Genomic DNA, 26765 nt, shown 5'->3' on the forward strand with positions numbered 1-26765 from the left:
AGCAAAGTACTTAAGCTCATAAAAAAAAAAAACAAAAAAAAAAAAACAGAACCTTGAGAATGGTACATGGCTAATCGGGTGCTAATCAACTAGCTTCACGTTGGTTTTGGAATGCCAGAGGGTTTCCCACTGAACTGTTCTTCCATCCCGCACACGTGCATGGCGTCCCAAGCAAGAGGGACTGGCTGAGGGCACTGAGCGCCATTCCAAGGTTTTTCAGGCTTTCGTGTAAGCAGTGTGTGCAGCGGGCACATGTCTATGGAACAAGAACTGTGAATATATTTATCTGTGCTAGTCCAGAGGTAGCGTTCCAAGTCTAGGAATCAGTGCTTGCGACAAGAATTGCATTTTCCCCAGGGAGGGAAGCCACGGGAATTTAGGGCCAACAAGGAAATTCTGCCTCAAACACCTCCAAGTTGTTGGAGCAGACCCAAGTAGCCTCTGGTGACAGTGCCTGCCTTGGGTCTGAAGGATGCCTCAGGACAGCGAGCAGGGAGCTGAGTGGGCCTCAGAGACCGGGCCTGTGCCCCACGGTGCTGCAGGAAAAAGCCATACCTGGACTCAAGGGCAGGTGCTCACCATGTTCTGGGGTTGCAGGTAGGAGTCGGTCAGGCATGACTCCCTTCTTACCACTGGATCATACAGGTGCTTGTGCTGGCTTGTTCTGCTGTATCCTGGGTTCTTGGCCAGTAAGAGGCGCTTCTGGTGTCTTGGAGAACTGGAGACATCCAGCCCCAGATTTGAGGGGAGCTTGGTTGAATGTGAACGAGACTTGGGCACTTAGAAAGTTCCCATGTAAATTTTATCAATGAGCCACCTACTCAGTGGAATTTTATACCTCAGGGCCAATTGTAACTCACTGTCTTTTGTATCTCTGTTTTATTCAAGTGGACTGATCAGACAGCTGAGTCCAGAGTATTCTGGAAGGTGCATTTGCTCCATGTGAGGGTGAGGGCACCTTTGGGCCCTGTTTGCTTATACACCGTTCCTCCGCTGATGGCCCTTTCTTCCTAGCAACTGCTGGCATCTTTCCTTCCTTCCCTCCCTCCTGAACATTCCACAATCTCTAGGGTGCCCCAGAGAGAACACAAGGAGGGTTTCACAGCCACTGTTGCGCTTGAAGCTTCTTTGCTCCCCCACTGCAGGCCCAGGACATCTTTGCTGCTTAGACCTTTGTCATTGTCTTAATAAGCTTCTCTCTACACCAGAGCCACCACATGTCACCAGAATTGTTCGAACTGTCTCTTGATGAGAAATACCAAATTGTACTTGATGCACCAGGGGCACGATCTTGGGGGTAGGGGATGAGGTGCTAGGAGGTATCCTTGGATTCAGGCATATGTGAGCACAGACCCATAGCTGAATACAGGCTTGGATGACCTCAGAGACCAGGAGCAAAGTGCAGTGGTGAGGGGAGAAGACCTGACCCTCTCTGGTCTCCTAGCAGCTGCCCGTACAGCACCCTCTGGATTTGTTTGGAAATTGAGGGAGAGAAGAGGGCAGAATTTTAGATTCACCTAGAGGGGAACTGGGGCCCACATCCCTGGGGTACAGGTAAGGGGGGAAGGGTGGAGGGAAGAGGGCCTGGGCTTTCTGAGAGCTGCCCTGCACAGCCCTTCACGACTCCCACATCTAAAGACTGCTGTACAGATGGGGTAGACAGTCTGCTGACTTGTTTTCTGGAGTCCTTTGCACCCCTAAGTGTAGCTGCTTTGTTTTGTGTTATTTATTATGTACATATGCCTCCTCTGGGCTGGCCACTTTCCTTCAGGAGCTGAGGCGAGACTGACAGACATGCAGGGGTAGTTTGATACAGGTCACTGCGCCTTGTTGGCCTCATGCCCTAGTCCTTTTTCTGGGTTCCCCCCACCCCATGCTGTGTTTGGGACAAAGGTGGAGGTGACTCTCCCATCTTGGCAGTGCCTCTGTGAAGCACCCAGTGAGGGGGGTCCTAGTCACTGTTGGGCCCATCCCGCCCGCTGCTCCTCCATACCTGGGACTGGGGGAGCTGACAGGGGCTCTGAGCTTCTACTTCTAATGCCTTTTCTTGGTTTTGAGGCCCAGTGCCAACATTGCCTTGGCCCTCAAATAAGGCCCCATTTGTGTCTGGTTTTCCTCTCGCCTTTACTCACTGTATCATAGTGTACAGTTCATGCTTTCAGCAGTGTTTTCTGAACACAGTATTGAGTCCTGTACATAAAGCTAAATAAGCACAAATGACATGTATAGGTTTCTTGAGCTGATTGTCATACTGAATGCATTTTATAATTCAAATGATGTAGATTTACAATATTTCCTATTTATTTTGTACCAATTTATTTGTAAATTTTGTGATTGTTCTATTGCCTTCTATTTAGATAAATGATTTTCATTCACTCTTAACAAAGCGTGTCCCTCCTTCCCCTTTCACTCCTCCGATTTGGCGCCTGGGTTCCCTGCCCCACAGCAAGGCCTCACCGGTGGGAAGCTGGGCTTGGCCACACAGCAACAGCAGGGCACTTTTCTGAGAACAGACTCCAGAGTCTTGTGTTAGGGAAGTGTGTGCTACCCCTCAGCTCCAGAGGGGCTGTGCCCCAGAGGAGGGTAGGGGCTGTTCTCTGGCGAACGGTTAAGTCACCAATCAGGAGGGGACCCATTGGCTCTCTGTCCATTGTCTTAAACACTTGCTGTCCCATCACCAGCAGTCTAGCTGGAAGGCATCTAAGCTTCATTCAGCTCTGAGATAATCATGGCTTGGCAGGCTGTCCCCTGCCTCGCAAAGCCTAGGAGAAAGGTTGGGACAGACACCAGAGGTTCTCCCGCTTCATCTGCCAACATGGCAGGAGTGGAGAAAGCATATTCAGATGTATTTCAGGATTCAGGCCCCCACAGAATGTTCTTCCATTTACCCTCCACCTCTTACCAAGTCCCACTGGTCTTTCTTCCCTTAATACTGAAGATCTGGTTCAGGGTCCCTCTGGGACTCATCCCTATGCATATCATCTTGGAGTCCTCTACGCTTCATTCCCCATTCCGAAAAAGGATCGTGCTATGAGAATTGAGCCTTAGTAGCCAGCCCCTTCCTTTCCCGCAAACAGCCATGTTTTGTGGTCTTTGGTTTATACTTCTCCTGTGAAGAGACACTTCAATGAAGAAATTTGGGCAAAACTGATTTTGACACACAGCCGGGCTAATCTCCGGCCTCCACCACCTCATTGCCTGTAGGTAGAATGAGGCTTCAAAGGGGTGCCCCATCACATCCACTTGTGGCTGCCCATGCTTTACTCACGGTGTCTAGATGAGTCCTGAGCTCCAGTCAGGAAATTCACGAAGAATAGCAGCAGTTCTTCCGACTGGGAAGTAGAACTTTCCTGAAGTTCCCTCTGCATCCGTGGCTGCACAAGTGCTGCTCAGAGCCACAGATTTCCTGTTGGTGTTCCCTGGTGCCCACTTCATTCTTCTGAAGAACATGGGTCCTGTTCACGGGAGCTTGTGACTATGGCAGTAGGAAGTGAGTGACCTTGTCATCATCTGGAGCTGATTTCTGGAGATTTAGGACTCTTGAAGGCAATTCAGAATAGGAGATGAATCATTATTAAAGCCAAGGATTTGGCTTTCCATTAGGTGGCTAATCAGTTCTTCGCTTGCTTTGTGTACTGCTTCATCATTTTTTCTTCCCAGGGCCCTACATCCGTGCTTTTACTTCCAAAAAGTTCCACACAAAGGCAGGTCAGAGGGCCCTTCTCTGTGCCATTCTGGTGGCGCGCCATCTCCCCCGGTGGCTGATTTGAAGGCTGAGGATGCAAGAAGGGATCTGCTGCCAGAATCCTTTGTCAAAGTGCTTTTCCTACCCAGGGAATTAGTGGTTGGGTGGGTGAACCAGCTTCCTTCCAAAATGTGCTGCATCATCGGCTTGAAAGGCCCGTAGGCTCCAAACGAAGTTACTTATTCACCAAGTCAAAGATTGCCTCTGGCGGCAACCCTTTCTGAAAGAGGGAGCAGCTAATAAACTTCTAATCGGCTTTATGAAGGTTGGCTTGGCAAATCCTCTTTCCAAGTGTCTCAGGCACTTGAGAGGCTTGGGGGAAGCTGCTGTCTTTCAAGAAGAATTCTTTCAGGAAAAATGTGTGTTTAGCTGCTTAGGTTCCTGAGAGAAAGTGGTTTAAGGTTCGTCTTATTTATTAATGTTCTTCAGAGCTCATGGGGTAGAGAAATGCTTTTAGGGACATACCTGGGCCAATTTCATAAAGGAAAAAAAAAAACATTGGTCTAATCTGTTAAAAAAAATCCATGAAAGGTATGTTGGTATCATTGTTTTGTGGAAAGAACAAACTCAGACTGGAAAAAGCTTTATAGTTGAGGGTGCTTAAGATGAAGGCTCTGTATTCAACTGGGAGTGCTCTTTATGCTAACATTCGTGTGGGCTTGATTTATAGATTTTATTCTGAAAATACATAGCTTTGTGGGAACAAGTTGTGGCTGGGGGCGGGGGGGGGGGGGGAAGATGGTGGCCTGAATCAGCAAACCTGGCTTGTTGCCAGCTTACTAGGGAAAGTCACCCTTTTCTCTCTAGGTGACTTACTTGCTTAGTAGAGAGCACTGTGGGCTCCACTAGGTGGAGGTGACAGGAGGTACGACTGGAAGCTTGCATGTTTCTCCCTGCACCTTTGTACTCAGGATTCCCTGAGTACTTCCAGATTCCATTCTCAGGGTCTCTCAATTTAAGTACTATTAATGTTTTATTTGAGGTCAAACATTCTAGGATGTTAAGACTTAGTAATTGAGACAAACTACAAACCAAGGCAAAACTGGCCTACTAACTATAGCTGCATCACAGTTACCATTTTTTCCCACCGTGAAAGAAAAATGAAATCGTTTCCATAACATGGAATGTGGACAAGGTCCCGCCCTTAATGCAGGCTTAACTCTGCAGTTGCTTGTCTCAGGCTATTTGTGGTGAAGAACAGAGTATTTTTAAATGCCTTGAAAAAGATAGTGCAGGTCTTTCAAGTTGACAAATACTTCTTGAAGTCTGATTTAGAAACATCCAAACATTACGTAAATTACTTCTATTTTGTGTTTTTTGGGTCACACCCAGTTGTACTTAGAGTTCACTTCCAGCTTTCCAGTGCTCAGGATCATTCCTGGCAGTCCTGAGGGGGAATATATTGGGTACCGGGTATTGAACTAGCAGCAGCCCTAGAGAAAGTACTTTTACAATCAGCCTGTAAATGGCTTTTACATGGCTTTCCTAAAAGTCTTATGAAGGTGACTAAAGGATCCGTAGCTCAAACAATGAGGTCCACTAGAAACCACTTCTTTTTGCAGCATCCTAGAGTGGCTCACGGAGCTTGTGGTCTTTGAGGTCTTTGCAGTGCTTTCTTCATAGTAGGAGAAAACTCCGGGGTTTAAACAGTCAGCTGCAGATCTCTAAAGCACAGCAACTAAGCACTAACTTTTCTCCAGGTACATCAGTGGATGGGAAAGGCTGAGGGTGGGAGCTGTTGCTTACCAGACACCCCAGGCCTAAAGTCTGGGATCTGAGGCAGCAGTCAAGGTGAGGTCGTGAAGCTTGACGAAGTCTGGAAAGAAGTTCTGAGAAGCAGTATCTGTTCACACTCTAAGGCGCCTCAGGATTTGGGGGGAGGATAGAGTGAGCTCTGAGGATACTGGCAGCTATCCAGGCATCCCGCAGTGTTCAAGGACATCCAGCTGCACCCAGAGATGCTGAGACATGGTGCTGGATTAACTCGTTAGGCCATGAGGAAGCCCGTGTCTTAAGCCCCTAGATTCACTTGGTCTTTGGCTCAGGTATTTCATTTTAAAGAAAAGCATTTTTTTTTTAATTTACTTAGTACTGCAACAGAGGGAAACCCACTTTAATATTTATTTATTTAAGGTTTGAGGCCAAACCCGGAAGTCGTCAGGACTTTATCCTGGATGGTAGGGGGCGCCAGGGACCAAACCTGGGTTGTCCATATGCAAAGCAAGTACCCTACCCACTGTCCTATCTTCCTAGCCCTCACTTCCATATTTAAACAAGACCTGTTACAGCTGCCCCAAGTGCCAGTTCTGCTTCCCTGGCAACTGAGTTCTGGCCAGGACTGAGAGATACTATGTTCTTCTGCTCTGGGTCTTAGCTTCAATAAATTCTGTTCTGTGGTTTCGGAGAACAGCAGTGTGAGCCTCCTATTTCACGTGTGTTCTTTTCCCTTCTTAATCTTTGAACCTCCTGCCAAGAGAGTTGGCTAAAAAAAGAAACTCATTAGGATAAGATTTTATGTGACTAATCCAAAAGGTGTGGCAAATTAAGGCAAAGTGATCAAAGCAGCCAGTGCTCTCAAAGGGAAATTAAATTGCCATTATAGTGAGTTAGATCTATAGTTGTAATATGTTGCTGAGAAAATTCAAAACTGTGAAATGGGAACATCTCCGCTGTGAATGAGATTAAATGCTGGGGGATCAAAGGCATCCTCTCATTGTCTAACATTTCTAACATAGTACTTAGATTTGTTCTGTGTGTGGTGTGAGGTGTGTTTGTGTGTGTGTGTTGGCATAACCAGCAAGATCAGGGTGCCAGAGATTGAAACTGGGCCAACCTCATGCAAGACAAATCCCTCACTCTGCAGTTTTACCTAGTACTTTTATTTTGGGGTCACACCAGCAATGCTCAGGGGACCGTATGGGATGTTGCAAATTGTCCAGGCCGACGACATACAAGTAAGGCAAATACCTTAACTGCTGTCACTCAGCACCCCACCCCAGAGTATTTTTAAATTTGCATATATTCCCAGTAGATACAATAAGAATGTACTCTTCTCACAGGACCTTATAGGTATTGAAAGTGGTGAGGCAACGTGCCCTTGGCTATGTCTGGTAGTATTTTCTACATATATTTGAGGGGGAAGGACCCTTGGCAGTGTTTGAGGGACCCATGAGGTTTCTTCCACATGTACTCTAGCCCTTTGAACCATCTGCCCAGGCCCTAAAATTAAATTTTCAGAAGCAAAAATGGAACTCTTAGCTGAGGTTTACACCTCAAAAACCCTTTCTGAAAAAAACTGCAGTGTTCAGGAGTTCTTCCTGCCTTAAACTCAGGAATTACTCCTGGTGGCACTCAGGGGATCATATGATATGCAAGGTTCAAACCCTGCAAGGATTGGCAAGTGCCCTCCCAGCTGTACTATCACGCCAGCATCCCTGCAGGTCTTTTAAATGTGATAAACTTAACATTAATTATGTTCATTTCCTTTAAGTGACTCACAAAGCCAAATGTTCACCCCATGTACCCCCTTGAAGACCCTGAGCTATTGAAATGGCCATGCTCCGAGACAAGGTCAAAATCAGTATTAGAAATATACTTTATTGAGTTCTAGAGCAACTAATCTACCCTCCCATGTTGACTAATGACAGGAAGAACAAAAGTAACTGATGTTAAAGGAAGTCTACATCACCGTTAAAAAACTTATTACCAACTTTCATGGTACTCATGAGGCAATGACCTACCCTCAAGTATATCTAGTAACGATATATTCTTGTTCAAACAAGAAGTGATTTCACTTGGGAGTCTGAAGTGAATTTATTCACACTGATTGTGCCCTCTACTTTAGTAAGGTTCTGGCTTATAAAACTCTTTCTCCTCTCTTCTCTCCTCTCTCTCTCTCTCTCTCTCTCCCCCCCTCTCTCTAGTAGCAAAAGACATGCTCTGTAACCCACACTGATTTCTTGTTAGCTCTGCCCTGGTAGAAGGAGGGGGCTCGGCTTGTTTTCAGGGGAGCTTCTTCGTCCTTGCAGTGAAATTCCTTCGGTCAATTCAGCTAAGAAGGATCCTGGGTACTAAGAGAAAATGTAGAAATAAAGGCTTATCACCAAGTGAAGCTGTGGCACTCCAGCCCAGTCCACAGTGCATGGAAAACACATCAGCAAAGCTCCTGCCTGACAGCACCTTGGAATAAGAGAGTCACTGAGGATACATGAAGACGTGGACAGAAACTGTGGCCTGGAATAGACTACTACGTTTGCTAATGGCAATAGTATGCTTTGGCCCAACAGACAGTAGGTGTGGGGAAGAGCAGTTTGTAATGGGACAGCATACTGGATCCCCTCTGGGCCCTCTCCCTTACTGCGAGTGTCCAGATCTGCTGTCAGATACTAATGAAGAGACAAGATCACATGCCGCAGGCCACTGGGGAGCCACAGCACTCAACCTGACTTTACCCTGATTTTCTTCCAGCACAGACTCCATTATAATTTGGAAGCATCTGCAGAATGCAGACCACAGAACCAAAATAAGTATCTCCCTAGTGATAAGAATATTTTAAAGTTCTCCCAAAATGTCCAGGTACACTTTGGATGGAGCGCCCCATGGCCCAAACTAGAATCCAGACGGGCATCCGCTGCTCCTCTGAGTCCCGCCAGAGCCAACTCCAGGGGTGCTCAGGGTTGGCCTTCCGCCTTATTCTTCTTCTTCTTCCTCCTCTTCATCATCATCTTCATCGTGGCAGTGTGTAATTTCCTGGGGGGCCAGTGGAAAGAGGTTGGGAGGTTTGATCTCACTAATGGACCGTGTCAGCTGGTGCCGCTTGTAGTCGGTGTCTTTGAAATCCACGGACGTGCGGTTCCGGGTGGCAAGTGGCGACTCCATCTCATTGATATCCACGTGAGTGTGCTCCACGGTGGACTCATGTGGCATCTAGGACAAAGGCAGCAACAAAGGATCAGCCAGCTCTGCAGGTGGTTGATGTTCCCCCTAAACTAGACAGCAAAGGTTGTCTTCTTCTTTCGCCCCAGTCATGAACCATAGCCTGAAACTGAATCAGGTGCCAATGACAGTATTGAAACACATCAGCTATCAGAACTGGGGGATACAAAATAAAGTCTCTGCCACTCAAACACACCTTAGTAAAGATTTCAGAGTCAACTTAAACACAATTTTGTATTCTGTCACACACACACACACCTTTTCAGAACTGCAACCACATAACTGACTCAGGAACTCTGTACATTAGAAATAAAGGAATCAGGGCTGGAGAGATAGCATGGAGGTAAGACGTTTGCCTTTCATGCAGGAGGTCATCGGTTCAAATCCCAGCATCCCATATGGTCCCCCGTGCCTGCCAGGAGCAATTTCTGAGCCTGGAGCCAGGAATAACCCCTGAGCACTGCCGGGTGTGACCCAAAAACCACAAAAAAAAAAAAAAAAAAGAGAAATAAAGGAATCAGGGGCCGGGCAGTGGCGCAAGAAGTAAGGTGCCTGCCTTGCCTGCACTAGCCTTGGACGGACCACAGTTCGATCCCCCCGGCGTCCCATATGGTCCCCCATGCCAGGAGCAACTTCTGAGTGCATAGCCAGGAGTAACCCCTGAGCGTCACCGGGTGTGGCCCAAAAACCAAAAAATAAATAAATAAATAAAAATAAAGGAATCAAACTCTTGTGCCACCCCACAAAACTAGTTAAAAACACTCAGCCTTGGGGGCTGGAGAGAGAGCATGGAAGTATGGTGTTTGTCTTGCATGCAAAAGGTAGGTTGTTCGAATCCCGGCATCCCATATGGTCCCCCTGAGCACTGCCAGGTGTGACCCAAAAGCCAAACCAAAACAAAACAAATAAACACTTAGCCTTGGGCCCGAAGAGATAGCACAGCGGCATTTGCCTTGCAAGCAGCTGATCCAGGACCAAAGGTGGTTGGTTCGAATCCCGGTGTCCCACATGGTCCCCCGTGCCTGCCAGGAGCTATTTCTGAGCAGACAGCCAGGAGTAACCCCTGAGCACCGCCGAGTGTGGCCAAAAAAAACAATAAACGGGCCGGAGAGATAGCATGGAGGTAAGGCATTTGCCTTTCATGCAGAAGGTCATCGGTTCAAATCCCAGTGTCCCATATGGTCCCCCGTGCCTGCCAGGAGCAATTTCTGAGCCTGGAGCCAGGAATAACCTCTGAGCACTGCCGGGTGTGACCCAAAAACCACAAAAAAAAAAAAAAAAAAAAAAAAAAAAAAAACCACTTAGCCTTGGGGGCTGGAGAGAGAGCATGGAAGTATGGTGTTTGTCTTGCATGCAAAAGGTCGGTTGTTCGAATCCCGGCATCTGTGACCCAAAAACCAAACCAAAACAAAACAAATAAACACTTAGCCTTGGGGGCGGAGAGATAGCATGGAGGTAGGACGTTTGCCTTGCATGCAAAAGGACAGTGGTTCAAATTCCAGCATCCCATATGATCCCCCGAGCCTGCCAGGAGTGATTTCTGAGTGTAGAGCCAGGAGTAACCCCTGTGCACTGCTGGGTGTAAAAACCCCTCCCAAAAAAAAACAAAAACAAAAATAAAATAAAATTGGTTATATAAAACAAAACAAAACAAAAACAAAACAAAACAAAAAAACAGTCTTTTGGGCAGCTGAAGTGCAAGTAGTAGTTTGCAGCTGTATGAACTCACCAAGACATGGGCTGCTCTGAAGAGGTAGCTGAATGGGTAATAGAGCAGATTGATGAAGGAGGCCGCGTAGAGGTCAGCGTAACGCATCACCTGACTGGCGAAGAGCGTCTGCCGGGAGCCGCTGCGAAACAGGCTGCCCATCATCCCATAGCACATGTCCATGTCATGCGTCACTTTCTGAAACAAGATTAAGCAGCAGCTCATTCCCCAGCTCTGTGAGCACCAGCCAGGGGAACAGCTCTGGACAAAATCAGAAAAAGGTTCCTGCAGTGTGGCGGTTATCACGTTCGCCTCAGAAAAGTGAAAGCAGCTTAGACAATTTGCAAATTGACTCCAAATTTTCCCTCCAACCCCACCGGAATACCTTGATGCGTCTTTGAATGGAGCTAATGTCTGGGCGTTCATTGCTGCTGCTGTCAAGGTGCCTGGAGACAAAAGAAAAATCCCATTACCTACCTCTATAAAGGAAAGCACACCTCGCTTCTATGGCAGCAATTCCTCGAGAGGCAGAGTGAAGAAATGTCTAGAATTAAACTTACTTGTAGAGTTCAGCCAAGAAAATATCCAAGCTCTGAAGTTCTTCAAAAAGTGCTAGATAGGGTTTGGAAGAAGAAAAAAAAAAGGAAAGAAAAATATTATAAGTAAATAAAAAGTACCAAGGCTCACCCATGCTGCTAAGGGTGTATGTGAACCCCCTGCCTGATGCCTGATGCCCCCTTCTCCACACACACATACATACGTACGTACGCACATTACAGTCCTGACAGCAGGTTATGCCACTTTTTCTTAACCTGCCTTTCCGCCTGGAACACCACTGCCAACAACAGATTCTGAGATCATATGTCCCACTCTTGGTGTTTCAAGTCCCATTTTCAGATGAAAATATGAGAAATAGGTGATTTGTCCAGAGTCACGGAGGTTCTTGGAAGAACCAAATCACCGAGATTTCTATACCCAGAAGATGGTAAGTTGAAGATGGAGATAAAATCCAGTCTCCCACTGGGAAAGTATTAACAGCAACAGCTGCTGTTATATGCTGCTGATTTCCTCAACCTGGGTCCTCAAAGAAGTAAGCCCTATCCATGGACTATCACCTGCTTTTTTTTTTTTTACTTTCTTTGGGGGAACTGACAACCATTCAAGTAACTGCTGGGTCTAGTCAGCCAAGCACAGCCAGGAGGTGTGCCTGGACCTCCTGAGTATGGCTCGGAGAGCCTTTCAGTCCCCCTTCCCCAAAATAGTAAAAAACACCAGTTGGCCCACCAGTGCCCCAACAGACAGAGGAGCTAAAATAAAAGCTCAGATAAGGAACTGAAACTAGTAGGCATGGCTGGAGGGGCAAGTTCTCAGATCAACTGTCACTGTAATAAATAGAACTTGGGACAGGGATAGTCTAGACTCAACCAAAACGGGAGTCATGAAGACTGAACGAGATGGACTTGTGGTATCTCCAACAAATCCCCAGGCTTGGTAAAGTAACTGGCATCTGGGAAGGGGTGTCCAAACATCCACACCAGCCTGACCCCTGAGGATGGGGAACAGGCCATCAAACCCTGCTAACAACTCATGACAAATAGTGGCTCCTTACAACTCTTGTCAGTCCAGACATGCAGCTCCTGTGCAAGCTCAGGAATCACCAAGAAAGTTCGCCAGCCTTGCCGCTTCTTTGATTTTAAGATGTCCCCAAAAATGTGGTCTCCAATATATAAAATGTCTTTGCCCTTGGCTCCCAGGAGATCACAGATTGTATCAGAGGAACCTGAAACAATGAAATGAATAATGAAAGTCACAGTCCCCCCACATAGTGAAAACCAACCTTCCAAGCACTGTTATCATTAAATTCTGTGTTCATTTTACTCTCACAAATTCAACATTAGTACTATAACCCTCAAAGTATCACCACCTATCTACTATCACTATCTGCCATTAGGTTGGCTACATTCAACTGTTTTTAGGTAAAACAAAAACAAAACCAAAAGAACACATTTATGTCTAAGGGGTTCCTCAAAAAATTCCTTGAGGGCCTCTTGAGAGCCACCCCAAATGATTCCAAGCATTTGAGGAAAAGTGAGGAGAGAGAGAGGAAGAGGGAAAAATAATAGAAAGGAGAAGGAAGAAAGGAAAGGAGGGAGGGAGGGAAGGGGTTCGGAGATAGTACAGCAGGTAGGTGTGCCCTGCATGTGGCCAACCTGGGTTCAATCCCTGGCACTCCATAAGCTTCCCCAAGCACCTCTAAGAGTTAATTCCTGAGTGTAGAGCCAGGAATAATCCCTAAACACTGCCGGGTGTGGCAAAAACAAATAGGAAAGGAAAAGAAAGAAGATAATTTCAAAAACAAAGCTTCATGAACACATACCAGGGACCAGAAAGATGGCTCAAGTGCTGGCAGCCAACCTTGGCCCAGTCCTTGGTACACATGAGCCCCTAAATACCACCAGGTGTGGTTGCATCAAAACAAAACATTCACTTTCTTGGGGTTGGAACGGTGGTGCTAGAGATAAGGTGTTCGCCTTGGAAACACTAGCCTAGGACCACAGTTTGATCCCCCTGCGTCCCAAATGGTCCCCCAAGCCAGGAGCAATTTCTGAACACATAGCCAGGAGTAACCCCTGAGTGTAAATGAGTATGGACCAAAACCAAAAATATTCACCTTCTTAAATAAAACTGCCACCTTCTCAAACCCTTTTCTCCCTGGCTTCTACTACAACATAATCACTGAAATATATTTCAGTTAATATACAGAAGGAGACACTTGGCTCAGTGTCAGGAGAACAAAAGTTTTTTGTTTTTTTGTTTTTTGTTTTTTTTTTTTGCTTCCCTGAGCATCACCAGGTGCAGTCTCAGAGGCCCCAGGCAGCACCACATTCTTGGGCCTCACAGTGAACCACAACTTGGATGATAGTCACATAGAGTGGCTCTGGGGCCCCGAGCTCCACTTGGGATATCCCAAATCAATGAGTAAAGGAAGTCTAGGACTCACCTCCTGAGTACACAATGCCATGCTGTAAGGGACCTGTATAGGTGCCAATTTTCAGCTTGCCGGTTTTCTGTGGGAAGAGATGATTTTCTTTGTGTTATTCCATCCCGATCTCTATCCAAATCGCTAACTGACTAGGCAGCCAAATGAACAGCACCTTGAGTTCTCACTCTTCTGAAATGTTTGGAAATCTCAAGACTGTGTATCTTGGATTAATTCCCAAAGAAAGAGGTGACTAGTAAGTCAAAAACACCTGTTTCCTTCAGGAGAGTGAAAGTGGGTAACGGAGAAACGTGACCGGCAATGTCTAGTAGACAGACATCCTGTGGACTTACAGTATCCACCTGACGCAGCACTGTGCCTTCTCCAAAGAAGAGTGGTTTCCGTGCATCCACCAAGATCAGGTCAAAGTAGGACTGCCATGGCCGATGGGAGCTCCCAGGCTGATGGAGAACCAGCAGAGTCAAAATGTCACTTCTTACTTTAAGGCATTAGCAGCTCATCTCATTCAGATGCAATGAACTTAGATATGACCCAGTATAACCAAAGATTCCATCACTTCATGTAAGTAATGTAAAGTGTAAAGACTTTATGTAAAGTGTAAAGACTTACACTTTATATAAGTCACACCCTTTTAGAGGCAGGCAAAGTGAAAGCATAAGCCAATGACTAATAAACCCTACGTTTAACGCCAACTTGTACCTTAAAGTCATTTACATCAAGCAAGTACTAGCTTCACTAATTTAAAATACGAAGGCTTAATCAACACTAATTGCCAGAGGGGCATTTTCGTTCCCATAGGAATATTCCCTGTATTGACTCAGTATAATGGCTCTATGTAAAACATTGGCCCGTGTCTATAAATATAGAAGTCGCGGATTAATTTTTTTAAGATCATGCTGAAAAGGATAATGTGCTTTTGGGTTTTCTCAGAAGAGGATCTTCAGGGTTCATTCAAAGATGCAGAGAAATGAAATCCCACAGGGACGGGACTGTTTCAATGCTAGACTTTGAGGCTAAGTGTGGCTATACCACAGTAACACCAACTATTCTCATGACACAAAACTCAACAATAGAATCAGCAGCTAGAGATGCTGTCAATATACCTATTTTCTATTTCTTTTAATGAGGAATTTTCCTCAACCTTAAAATTTCCTTGCCAAATAAATATAGTCATCTGCTTAGACTTCCTTGGACATAAGTTATTCTAGACCCATCTTCTCAAATGCCAAATGAGAATCACTCTTATTTCTGGGTACTAAGTATTTAAATTGCTACTGTCTCTAAATTCTACTCACTCTTGTATTACTTCTAATTTTAACAAAGATTTCTGTATGGATCCTGACTAATTCCTTACTCTCAGTATTCCAGGATGATTAAATGTATTCAATATTACTGAAGTAATGGTCTACTAAGTTACATATAATACCTTAGGGCCATGTGGAAAATCAAACAGGTAAGTCATAATTTTCTGGAAAAAAAAACACAAAAGTAAGGTTCATTTATCTGCAAAAGATATTTAACATCTAAAGGCATTCTAAGACATCTTTTTCAATATAAGATTCACCACATTTTATTTCCTTTTACGTTTATGAAATCATAGCAGAAGTCAGAAAGTAATGCTTCCTCATAATAAACACTGCTGGGATTCTCAGAGGACAGACTTCTGAGAGATAGCTGGGGGGTGAGAAGACGGGACAGGGATTAAGGTGTTGGCCTTGATGCAGCCAAACTGTCCCCTTAGCAGAGCTGGGAGAAGACCCTGAGCACTGCTGGGTATGGCCCAAAGACAAATATAAAGGGGACTTTTTTCCTAGACTTAATTTTTAAAAAATATTGTTTAATATAATTATTTATTTAAACACCATGGTTACAAAATTCTTTGTGTCTGAGTTTCAGTCACAGAATGTACCCCACCCTTCACCAATGCACATTTCCCCATTGCCCACCATGGTTTAAATCCCCAGCATCACATATGGGTCGCTGAGCCCTATTAGGAATGATCCCTAAACACAAAGCCAGGAAAAGCCCTGAACTTCCCCACATGACTGGCTTACTCCAAATCACTGAATTTCTAAATCAAGATTTTATATGGAAGATTAGGGAATGCTGAACTTCTTGTTAGCGCTATAAACATGTTATCTCTTTTAACAAAAAAATTAATCTATAATATTTTTATTTTGTTGCTTGTTTTTGGTTTTCTGAGCCACACCCAGTGATGCTCAATTGTTACTTCTGACTCTGCACTCAGGAATTCCTCCTGGTGGTGCTCAGGGCACCATATGTAATGCTGGAGATAGAACCCGGTTTGGCTGAATACAAGGCAAATGTCCTATCCACTGTACTAACACTCTGCCCTGAAATTATATCATCTTCTTTAAATGCTTCAATCATGGCAAAAAAAAAAAAAAAAAAAACAACTTAAAAGTTAAAAAAAAATGTGCTCAGCTCCCCAAAACAACACATGTCCAAATGTCCAATGGAGGAGGTGACATAGCAAATTTATATAAATGACCAAAGAGATATTGAAATCACATTAGTCAGCATGAATATTTTTTAAATGACTTCCAAATAAAACTTTTAAGAAGCCAATTGTGATCAGAAAGAAGAGTAAAAGGTTATTTAGAAAAATCTGGCAATGACTCTGAAGCCATGGATAGCCAGCAGATGGCTGCTTTTTTTTTTCATGCTTGAAGTGGCAGGATGAGTATGGTGCCCTGCCCAGCCCCACCAGAAAGCAAAGTATCTTCTCCCCTAGTGAACTACTATCCTTCCTCTCATCTCCTCAGTTGTTTAGGTCAAAATACAAAGTATCTCCTTGACATAAACAAACATGAATATTAAGTACTTACATCTGTATATTTATAATCACTGTTGGTAGCAAGAAACACTTTTCCGACTTCCTTCATCCGACTCAGAAGCAAAGGCAGTTTTCCCTGAAATGTAATATGATGGTAAGTAAAACACAAAAACTCAAATATTTCTTCATTTACCATGTGGAGTGATCAAGATACAGGGTTTACATTCACTGAGACAGGTATAAGGCAAGCTCTGTAGAGTTGCAGTACTTATTGGTAATATAAGCATTATCAAGGCCATCGAGATAGTTCAAAGGACTGAAGTCCTGAATTCAATCCCTGGTACTGCATAGTCTCTGAGTACTAAGCAGGGTTAGCTTTGAGCACCACTGGGTGTGACACAAAAGTCCAAGAAGTATAGATTAAGTATTAATATGTAGTACATATGGTACAATGAGTACAAGCTCCTTAATTTATCTCAATCTTCCTTATTATGACAGTCTGAGGAAAAGTGTTTAAAGTACCTTGTCAATTCCTAAGCATTAAGTGTATTTAAAAAAAAAAAAAAGGTGTGTGTTTTTTTCGTTTTTGTTTTTTAGTTTTTGGATCACACCCCGGCAGTGCTTGGGGGTTACTCCTGGCTCTGCGGTTCAGAAATTGCTCCTGGGATCAGAGCGCTAGCACAGCAGTAGAGCATTTGCCTTGTATGTGGCTGACTCAGGATGGACCTGGTTCAATCCCCAGTGCCTCATATGGTCCCCCAAGACAGGAGCGATTTCTGAGCGCATAGCCAGGAGTAACCCCTGAGCGTCACCAGGTGTGGCCCAAAACAAAACAAAACAAAAAGGGCTCAGGGGACCATATGGGATGCTGGGAATTGAACTGGGTTCTGTCCTGTGTTGACTGCCATGCAATTGCCTTACCACTGTGCTATCGCTACAGCCCCAAAATAGGTCATCTTAATCACCAACAGCAAAATACATGTAAAGTATTAGAGATGGCTTCATTATGTTGTTGCTCTCATTTGATTAAAAAAAAAAAAAAACCCTCTGGAGAGGAGGCCAGAAAGAACTAAAGTGTATGTCTTGCATGTGTGAGGCCTGAAGTTTATCCCAGTAACCAGTCCCCAAGCATTGAACTGTCCAACCCAACCGGCCAAGTATCACTGGGAGTAGCCCCTAACTTTCCTGTACATTCCTTGGGAAGACTCCCCAAAAAAGCATATTTTGCAAAATAAAATGGCATGAGCAGGATGCAACCTAGAAATGTGAAGCCTGGGGGAAAAAAACGAGGAAGTTCTAACCCTTAATGTAGTAATTAGAAAAATACTTTCCCCCCCTTCTCATAGTAAATAAGTTTCCTTCACTCAAATGTAGCCTAGACCTCTCCGGGACCCCTTAATGTTTTTGAACTAACAAAAGTACATATAGGAATCTGGTAGAGATTCCCACAGTAACAAAACTTTTACTAAAGGACTTTTGAGAAAATAGCACATTCAACTGCCTTTATTCTGTAGGAATGGAAACAATTTAAGCACCTGTGTATTTGTGTACATTAACATGTGCTTACTTTTTATTCTGAAATAATTTCAGATTTTCAAAAAGCTTTGAAATCAGTATAAATGTTCCCAGTCTGCATCTAGCTTTCCTTAATATTAATATATAATCATATATATCATGTGTAATAGTAATATCATATATTACCTAAGGCATATGCAATATCACATACAGAATTATCAAAATCAACATGATTACAATAATAATTGGATTTCTAAAAGTTAAGATTGTCCACTGTCTTTTAAAGGTGTTTTAGGGGCCAGAATGATAGCACAGCTATAAGGAACAGACCCCAGGTTCAAATCCTGACATCCCATATGGTCCCTCAAGGAGTGACTTCTGAGCACAAAGCCAGGAGTAACCCCTGAGCACTGCCGGGTGTGAACCAAAAACCAAAAACAGAAAGTATTTTAAAGCTTTCCTCATTATTTCCTGTGGATAAGTAAAGCAGTTGAATTGTCACAGGGAATGGTTAGAAATTTTTTTTTTTTTTTTTTTTTTTTTTTTTTGGTTTTTGGGCCACACCCAGCGGTGCTCAGGGGTTACTCCTGGCTGTCTGCTCAGAAATAGCTCCTGGCAGGCACGGGGGACCATATGGGACACCGGGATTCGAACCAACCACCTTTGGTCCTGGATCAGCTGCTTGCAAGGCAAACGCCGCTGTGCTATCTCTCCGGGCCCGGTTAGAAATTTTTTGATGACTTAGCACTGTGGTTATTATTTGGATTAGATTTAGGAGTGACTCTTAGATTTTACTATGTGAATTTTGGCAAGTTATTTATTTCCTCTAATTTTCATATTCTTTATCTAAAAAGAAGAAAAAAACGACATCTAAGGGTTATAGGCATGATGAAATGGGCTGTGCTTAGTCTAGGATATCTAACAACCACTGTGACTCATTATAATTAGAGCTAAAAATACAAATAAAACCTAAGTCTTTGGGGCTATCAACAAATAGGAAAAAACTGTAACACCTATGCCCTGTCTGAAAACACTTGGTGATTATGGTGTAGTATTTATGATACCAGGACATAAAAATATTTTCCTTTTTTCATTTACAAATAGGCTTATTATTCACTTCATTCTTAGGTAAACATAGATGTGCAACCATTATTATTACTTACATCTTTGACTACATACTTCTCAAGATTTTCAACTGTTTTTTCCTTAAGAGATCCCTAGGGAAAAATAAAATCAGGAAAAAGCAAAATCAGTTTTAAACAGTTTGTAAGAAAAACTGTGCCAACTATTAGCCTGACTGCATTCTGTTGTTGTTGTTGTTGTTGTTGTTGTTGTTTTTGAGCCAAGCCCTACTCCTAACTATGTGCTCAGAAACTGCTCCTGGCTTGGGGACCATATGGGACTTCGGGGGGGTCAAACCGTGGTCCGTCCTAGGCCTTACTGCTCCACGCCACCGTTCCAGACTCCCTGACTGCATTTTAACTGTTTACCAGAATGCAAAAATAAACAAGGTATAGACAAGGTCTGAACAAGGCAGCAAATATGGTTTGCTGTAAAACTATCTCCAAAACAGATTCAAAATCAAATTACTTCTATTTTATATTAAACATCAGAGCCTTAACAGAGGTTAAGGCATGGTGTGCATGGTTAATGTGTAGCCCGCCACAGCTCAATCCCTGGCACCACATATGATCCCTGATCACTGTTAGGAGTGATTCCTGAAAACACCAGGTAAGGTCTAAACCACCACCCTTTAAAATTAAAATAAACTAAAAGTCAAAAGAAAATTGAGGAAAAACCAAATGAACCATAATCAGCCTCAAAGTATATATTCTTAGTATTAAAAATTATTCCAAATCAACTTTGGAAATGCGAACTGAAATAAGATCTAAAATATCTGCACTGAGGAAGACAAGCATTATTTCTAAAAGAAGAAAAACCAAAGACAAAAAGAAAAGTTTCAAGAAAGCTCCCTCTTTGTGGGAAAGTATTTGATTGGGGAAGAGGAAATCCTGTTTTATTATTTTAAAAGAGAAAAAATTCTGCTCTATTTATACTTTAGAAAATTAACATCAGGGGGCTGAAGACAGCACATGGGGTAGGGACCCTGCTTTGCAGAGGGCCAGCTTGGGTTCAATCCCCAGCATCCCATGTGTCTTTTGAGCTCCTGGAGTGATCTCTGAAGCTCTGAGAATATAGTGAGGAAAAAGCCCTGGTTCATCCCCCTCCCCATTCAAAAGAACAATCTGTATCAACTCATAAAACATGGGCCATACCCAGAGATATGACTCAGATGGGTGGAGCATATGCGAGTCAGATACCTGGCCCCACATGACAGGCCCTTTAAGCACCACTAGGGCTGAGCATCACAGGGAGTGGCCCCCATTAAGAGCAAAACCAACAACATGCCAGAGACTGAGCAAGGAGAGAAGCAGCTTCAGGGTACCTTGTAATGCACCCAGTCCACAGCATCTCTCACATCCTGGAACATACTTCGGTAGGACATGAAGAGGTCCCCATCTTTAAATCCTGTCTCACAGCTATAAAAAGATGAAAACAACATGACAGGGAATCCAAGAGAGTATCAAGCATTGCCCCAGGGTACCCAGAGCTTCCATTACCACATGGATAAAGGCTGTGCTAATCCAAAAAAATAAATACTATGGCTGATAATCCATTTGACCACTAGAGATGACTATAGTGTTAAATGGAATACAATATATACCAAATCAGAGGAAAATATACTGAATGGCAGCTTTAGAGGCCAGTTCCAAAATTATCAGATTCTTTAATTCATCACCTATTTTTTCTCCCCCCACCCCTCAGGCTAAAGAGCCGCAAACAGCTGAGGCTGCAGCTACGGGGCAGAGAGCTAATTCATCACTTTAAAAAAAAAAAAAAAAAGGTTTGCATCCCGAGACAAAAATAACAATCAAACTTAAAATTGGTCATTTAGGTTCTGTCCACTAACTGTCCTGCTGAACTCTTTGCCTGTCCTCTCTATAGCTTAGTGATTTAGTGCTCCACCAAACTCAGTGCCTTGAGCGGAAAAGGCCGAAGGAGGGTGAGAAGTGAGCAAACTGGTCCATATGACTGGACTTTCAGTTAGACAACTTCTCCTAAAAAACAGAGGACTCCTTTCTCAGGACAGGCAACATTTTACTTCGGAGAGGATCAACACTATCATTCACTCCTGAATCATGTCTTGCTGGACCTGGAAACGAAACTCGATTACCATTCCTGAATGGCTCCTAGGTAGCTGCTGTGAAATGAGTTGGGGGGTTTCAGTGTAATTCTGCTCAGACAGATAATCATCACACAAACCTCCCACTCAGTTGTCACAATTAGCACCTCTGCTGGCAGTCTTCATTCCCAGGAGAAGCCAATCAGAAGTGGTCCCTTCCGAACAGGCCGTGTGGGAGGTGAGAGCCTGCAGGCAGCCGCTGGTGCTGTCCCGTCTCTCAGGCTGGCAATGCGGCATCTCTCACTAGCACTAAATTCACTTCAGAAAAGCAGAAAAGACCTACAATGGCCAGTTCTCTACAACCCTATACAGTCATTTAAAAATCAATTGAAAAACGAAAATAGTAGAGACTCTACATACCTTGTGTATCTGGGACAATTAGTAAAAAAATCTACTAGGCAGGCCAACAGGTAGGTCTCTGAAAAATGAAGAACAGGTACTCATAAGCTAGGTGAGAGAACGTGCCTGGTCTCACTGCCTCCCGTGGGGCGGGGGTTAGCATCAGGCTATGTAGTAAGCACAGAAGGAGTCTACCTGGCAGGTTGAATAGTGTGTTCAGAATGTAAAATCTTTCAGTATCATCTCGCTGGATAAATTTATTTGGATACTGCTCTCTAGTTTCCGGTCTGAAAGAAAATTCAAAAAAAGTTAACAGACAATCGAGAACCTTAATTAACATAATGATATTTGTAGGGAATTATTCATCGTTCCAAAATTTTGTCCTACAACTGGTGGCTCTCCTCCAGGCAGGGTTACCAATATTCCACATGGGCATAGAAATGAAGGTTGAGGCCCCAGATTTCCAGCCCTAAAAAAAGGTCTCAGGAAGGTAAGAGAAGTGAGTCACAAGACAATTGGAACATGGTTAAAAAAAAATACAAATACAAATAGAATGAGGTTGAGAGCCCTGAGAAGAGTGAGGAGTGATTGGGGAGACGAGGAGAACAGACCAGCGAGCAGTCATGAGCTGTGGCACAGAGGCTGCCTGTAAGGAGCGGCGATGGGAAGGGGAAATGAGTGCAGAGAAAGGAAGCCAGAAAGATGATCTGAAGCAGATCCTGCAGATGTTCTGACACTCATTCAAGGGCAACAGAGGGCAGCAGTGTTATGGATAAAACCATTCCAGTCCAGCTGCAAAAATAAGTCAATTAGTTTCAAGCCTTAGGATAAGATGAAGACAATGTGATATTACAGAAATGGTACACTGGGGTCAGGGAAATACCAGCAGAGCACTTGCCTGGCATGTCTGAGGTCCTTGGTCTAATTCCTGACACCACCACAATGCTACGAATTCTTCCTATCCCTTATAATGTGACTTCGGTTTCTCTATTCTTGAATACAGCCTTTAACAGCGCCCAATGGGATCTGAGAAGAGTCTTGAGAAACACTTGTATTTGGGAGTCCAACTCTGCTTGTGGTACTTGGAACCGTGTCAATGACAGTGAAACATCGATGGCTACATTCAGAAATGAGGTGCTGGCCCCAAGCAACCGGCTTGTCAAGGCCAGTCTAGACTAGCAGAGTTACCTCAGAACTAACTGCCCAGCTAACTCACATTTGGTTTGTTTTTATTTTAAGTTTTGGAGCCATTCCCTGTAGTGCTCAGGGGTTATTGCTGGTTCTGCACTTAGGAATAAGAACACTTAGCGGGCGCAGGGGACCATATGGGGTATGAAGTAATGTGGGAGGTTGAACTCCATTTGGACAAGTGCAAGACAAGCACCTTACCCACAACAGTACTATTGCTCTGGCCCTAACTCAGATATTTGAGCTAAATAAAACAATCATTGATTTAAGATGCTAAGCTCTGATTTATTGCTCAACAAAAGCAGAGTGATACAAAGACAAGGAAACGGAAAGCCAGGCAGGTGGTCATTTTGCAGTTCAGAGGAGTCACAGTCTTGAGTGGTGGCAAAGCAAATGAAGGAGGAAAGAGTGTGGCAAGAGGCCCACTCAGGTGCAGTGACGAGTGAAGGATCAAAGGTGAACAGCTCACACGGAGGTGTCTGAGAGAACTGTGGGGCACTGACAGAATTGGGAGCTGAGTAAGATGTAGTAGAGGATTTATTTTAGATACTAAACTCAAAGTAAGTAGTAAAAGTTTGAGTAAAAACTAGTAAATAAAAATTTACTCAAAAAAATTTACTTTAAATTTTTTTACATTTTTTTTAAATAAAGGCCAAATACTTAAAAACAGGATTCAGACTTGAGTGATCACTTACACAGGTAATACATGGACTCACAAAAACTCTTAGAGCCAAAGAGCAAAGAAAACAAGACTGAGACTTACACCCCTAAATGAAAACATGAAAGAAGTCTGTATAACAGACCAGTGGAGGGGCTGGAGATATAGCATGGAGGTAAGGCATTTGCCTTGCATGCAGAAGGTAGGTGGTTCAAATCCCAGCATACCATATGGTCCCCTGAGCCTGCCAGAAGCGATTTCTGAGCATAGAGCCAGGAGTAACCCCTGAGTGTTGCCGGGTATGACCTCCCCAAAAAAACAAACAAACAAACAAACAAAAAAAAAAACAGACCAGTGGCATTAAGAGAGATGCAGGAAAATTTTGCAAATTGAATACTTTGTACTAATCAATAATGCTAATAAAAATATCACTAATAATGTATATCAGACAAACCCCTTAAAAGACTATGGTATTAAAAAATGCATATTTTCTCCCAGTGACTATATGGAAATCAACCTAAAAAATAAAGGGACAGGAGCTGGAGAGATAGCACAGCGTTGGGCATTTGCCTTGCAAACAGCCAACCAAGGATGGATGGTGGTTCAAATCCCAGCATCCCATATGGTCCCCTGAGGCTGCCAGAAGCCAATTTCTGAGAGCAGAGCCAGGAGTAACCTCTTGAGCACTGCCGGTGTGACCCAAAAAACCAATCAATCAATCAATAAAGGGCACTAAACTGAACGTACATATTCAAATAGATTGTATATATTTGTTTGATGGGGCTGGAGAGATAGCACAGCGGTAAGGCATTTGCCTTGCATGCAGATGACCCAGGACAGACCCGGTTCAATTCCTGTCATCCCATATGGTCCTCCCCCACCAGCTTACCAGGAGTGATTTCTGAGCATAGAACCAGGAGTAGACCCTGAGCATCACCGGGTGTGACCCAAAAACCAATCAATCAATAAATAGCTTTTAAAAAAGATAGTATAAATTTGAGTTCATTAACTACCAAGAGTATAAACTCTAGTTGGAAAATTAAATTCATTTAGTTCTCAAACTTAGTCAGACTTCAAAGTTGAGAGAAACCTTCCCCAAGAATAACTCAACTTTTAGCTTTTCGAGATTTCCTGATATAAAAATTAAGATTAAGGGCCCGGAGAGATAGCACAGCGGTGTTTGCCTTGCAAGCAGCCGATCCAGGACCAAAGGTGGTTGATTCGAATCCCGTTGTCCCATATGGTCCCCCGTGCCTGCCAGGAGCTATTTCTGAGCAGACAGCCAGGAGTAACCCCTGAGCTAGCCGGGTGTGGCCCAAAAACAAAAACAAAAACAAAATTAAGATTAAGAAAATAGTAATTTATGTCTTCTTTGGTCAAGATTAGTAAAATGACACTGTCCACCCTTAGGTTTATTTTCCTATTTTCATAATTTTTATTTATTCATTTATTTTCTTTTTGGGATCACACCCAGCAGCGCTCAGGTTACTCCTGGCTCTAGGCTCAGAAATCGCCCCTGGCAGGCTCAGGGGACCATATGGGATGCCGGGATTCGAACCACTGTCCTTCTGCATGCAAGGCAAATGCCTTACCTCCATGCTATCTCTCTGGCCCTTTCCTATGTTTTAATCATTGAAGAGCAATTCCTTTCATAGGAAAAACTTATTCTTGTTTGCTTTTGAGGGGGCTACAACCTAAAGTGCCCAGGGATTATTTCTACCTCTATGATCCTGTTACCCTATATGGTGTCAAGAATCAAATCAAAGTTAAGCACAGCTCTCTAGCCACTATATTTTTATTAGGCAATTAAAATTCAAATTGATAATTATATGTTTAAGTTGTAAAATTATGCTAGTGGGATTATCATACTGAAAACTTTGAAAAAATCTGCCATTTTCTGAAATTAGAAGTCTCAACTGACTAGGCAAGGCAGGTTCTGCAGTACCTACCTACCTTCCTTCCTTCCTTCCCCTCCACCCAGTTCCCCGTCCTTTAAGCTTTTCCTTTTCACCCCTTGGGTACAGTGCTATATGAGTAACTGCTATATGAATAGGTATATGAATAACTGCTTTCACTAATAAACTACCTATCTTGGGATTTTTTTGTGGGTTGTTTGTTTTGGGGTCACATATCTAGCAGTGCAGAGGGATTATTCCTGGCTCTGCATTCAAGAATTACTCTGAACAGTACTCAGAGGACTATATGGGATACCAGAGATCAAACTTAGATTGATGCACAAGGCAAGTGCCCTACCTACTTATACTCTTATACTTATACTTATACTTATCACTCCAGCCCCAAATGACCTATTCTAAAACAATATTAAATATGAATTTCCAAGGAACTATTTATAAACTTTACTGGCTTATTCCTTTCTCTTTTGTTTTTGTTTTGGATTCACACCTGGTAGTAAGCAGGACTTCTGGTTCTGTGTGAAAGGGACTATATGGAATGCTGGGAATCTAACTGAAGTTGGTGGCATACAAGGTAAGCACTTTAACTCCTGTACTATCTTTCCAGGACAGGTCTTTTCTTAAATGAAAAAATTTGCAATTCAAATTTGTAGAACTGAATCTTTTCCTTCTCATTTCTACCATTCTTTCATTAGCACAAAATTCTTTTGCAAACATCAATAGAACTTTTGTTCAATTCATTGGACTTCTGAATTATTGTGACAATATCCCATATAAAATAGCTTTGGATGCTAGTATTATTTTCAATTACGTCACAATCTAGATCCTGCTTCCTGATACTGGTCTTTAACAAACTAGAACCACGAAGTGTTAAGTTTTTCCCACTGGTAGATGGGCAAAAGCAGGATGTCTACTTCATCCTCCATCTACTCAGGTATTTCTGAGCAACTGTAACACTAAAGAGTCTTGCACCCAGTGCTTCAATTCCAAGGGAGTATAGCTATGCACTAAGTGTTTTAGGAAACTGGTGCAGGTTAGTTTCTGCCTCTAATCATAAAAGGTAGAAAAGACTGATTTTTAACTACTCTGCCTTCTACTGAGAATACTATATGGTAAAGTTATACAAGAGACTAGCATATGATCTATTTTGTGGTTCTAGGAGTTGTTCTGATACAGTGGAGAGCAGTAAAGTAGGTGGAATTAAAGTAGAAACAGTGTCATTTTGGAGAATTTGCTCTTTTGGGGGTGGGGAAAGAGCATCACTCCAATGCACTGCTTGATAATCATTTCCAGGGGTGATGAAGGAACATGTGGTGCCAGAGGTTGAACCTGAATGAAAAGCATCTCTACAGCCTTTACACTTTCTCCCCAGCACAGGCAAATTTTTTAAAGAAAAATTTAGGATTTTTCTTCCTGGGGGGAGGGGCTGGAGAGATAAGACACTTGGCTTATACATAGCACCCTATTTCAATCTCCAGCATTGTGAGGAGTGACCCCTAAGCAGAGAGCATGAATGAGCCGAGTAAAGCCAGGGTAACCCAACACCCCCTGAATTAAGACTATAATAAAATCTGAATGTTTTGCCAAAAAATAATCAATTTTATCTGCTGTTTACTAGGATAAAAAATTCAAACTAGTGACAATAGTGGAATTACTTTGATTATAAAAAGGTTAACTTGTATGATTTAAATATCATCGCCAAATATTCATTTTTAACCCTCG

At 43.3% G+C, this 26765-nt stretch overlaps 1 protein-coding gene across 4 annotated transcripts in view; it reads right to left on the bottom strand.

Moving 5' to 3' along the window:
- Nucleotides 1-8186: 8186 nt before the first annotated feature.
- NT5C2 (5'-nucleotidase, cytosolic II) overlaps nucleotides 8187-26765 on the bottom strand; it is a 106365-nt gene continuing 87786 nt past the window's right edge. For 3 of the 4 annotated variants that reach the window (XM_049790866.1, XM_049790865.1, XM_049790868.1), the window contains 13 exons: nucleotides 21480-21571; nucleotides 21306-21363; nucleotides 20148-20241; nucleotides 18865-18918; nucleotides 16239-16322; nucleotides 14816-14857; nucleotides 13722-13829; nucleotides 13390-13456; nucleotides 11998-12168; nucleotides 10949-11000; nucleotides 10774-10834; nucleotides 10410-10586; nucleotides 8187-8671 (listed from right to left, as the gene is read on the bottom strand). In XM_049790866.1, the coding sequence (XP_049646823.1) occupies nucleotides 8435-8671; nucleotides 10410-10586; nucleotides 10774-10834; nucleotides 10949-11000; nucleotides 11998-12168; nucleotides 13390-13456; nucleotides 13722-13829; nucleotides 14816-14857; nucleotides 16239-16322; nucleotides 18865-18918; nucleotides 20148-20241; nucleotides 21306-21363; nucleotides 21480-21571 (1297 nt within the window). In that variant the 3' untranslated portion in view covers nucleotides 8187-8434. Of the gene's footprint in view, nucleotides 8672-10409; nucleotides 10587-10773; nucleotides 10835-10948; nucleotides 11001-11997; nucleotides 12169-13389; nucleotides 13457-13721; nucleotides 13830-14815; nucleotides 14858-16238; nucleotides 16323-18864; nucleotides 18919-20147; nucleotides 20242-21025; nucleotides 21274-21305; nucleotides 21364-21479; nucleotides 21572-26765 lie in introns of those variants that run through there. The other variant, XM_049790867.1, reaches the window with a different exon arrangement.

This window comes from Suncus etruscus, chromosome 17 (genome assembly GCF_024139225.1).
Source record: "Suncus etruscus isolate mSunEtr1 chromosome 17, mSunEtr1.pri.cur, whole genome shotgun sequence".
In the NCBI taxonomy this organism is placed as follows: Eukaryota; Metazoa; Chordata; class Mammalia; order Eulipotyphla; family Soricidae; genus Suncus; species Suncus etruscus.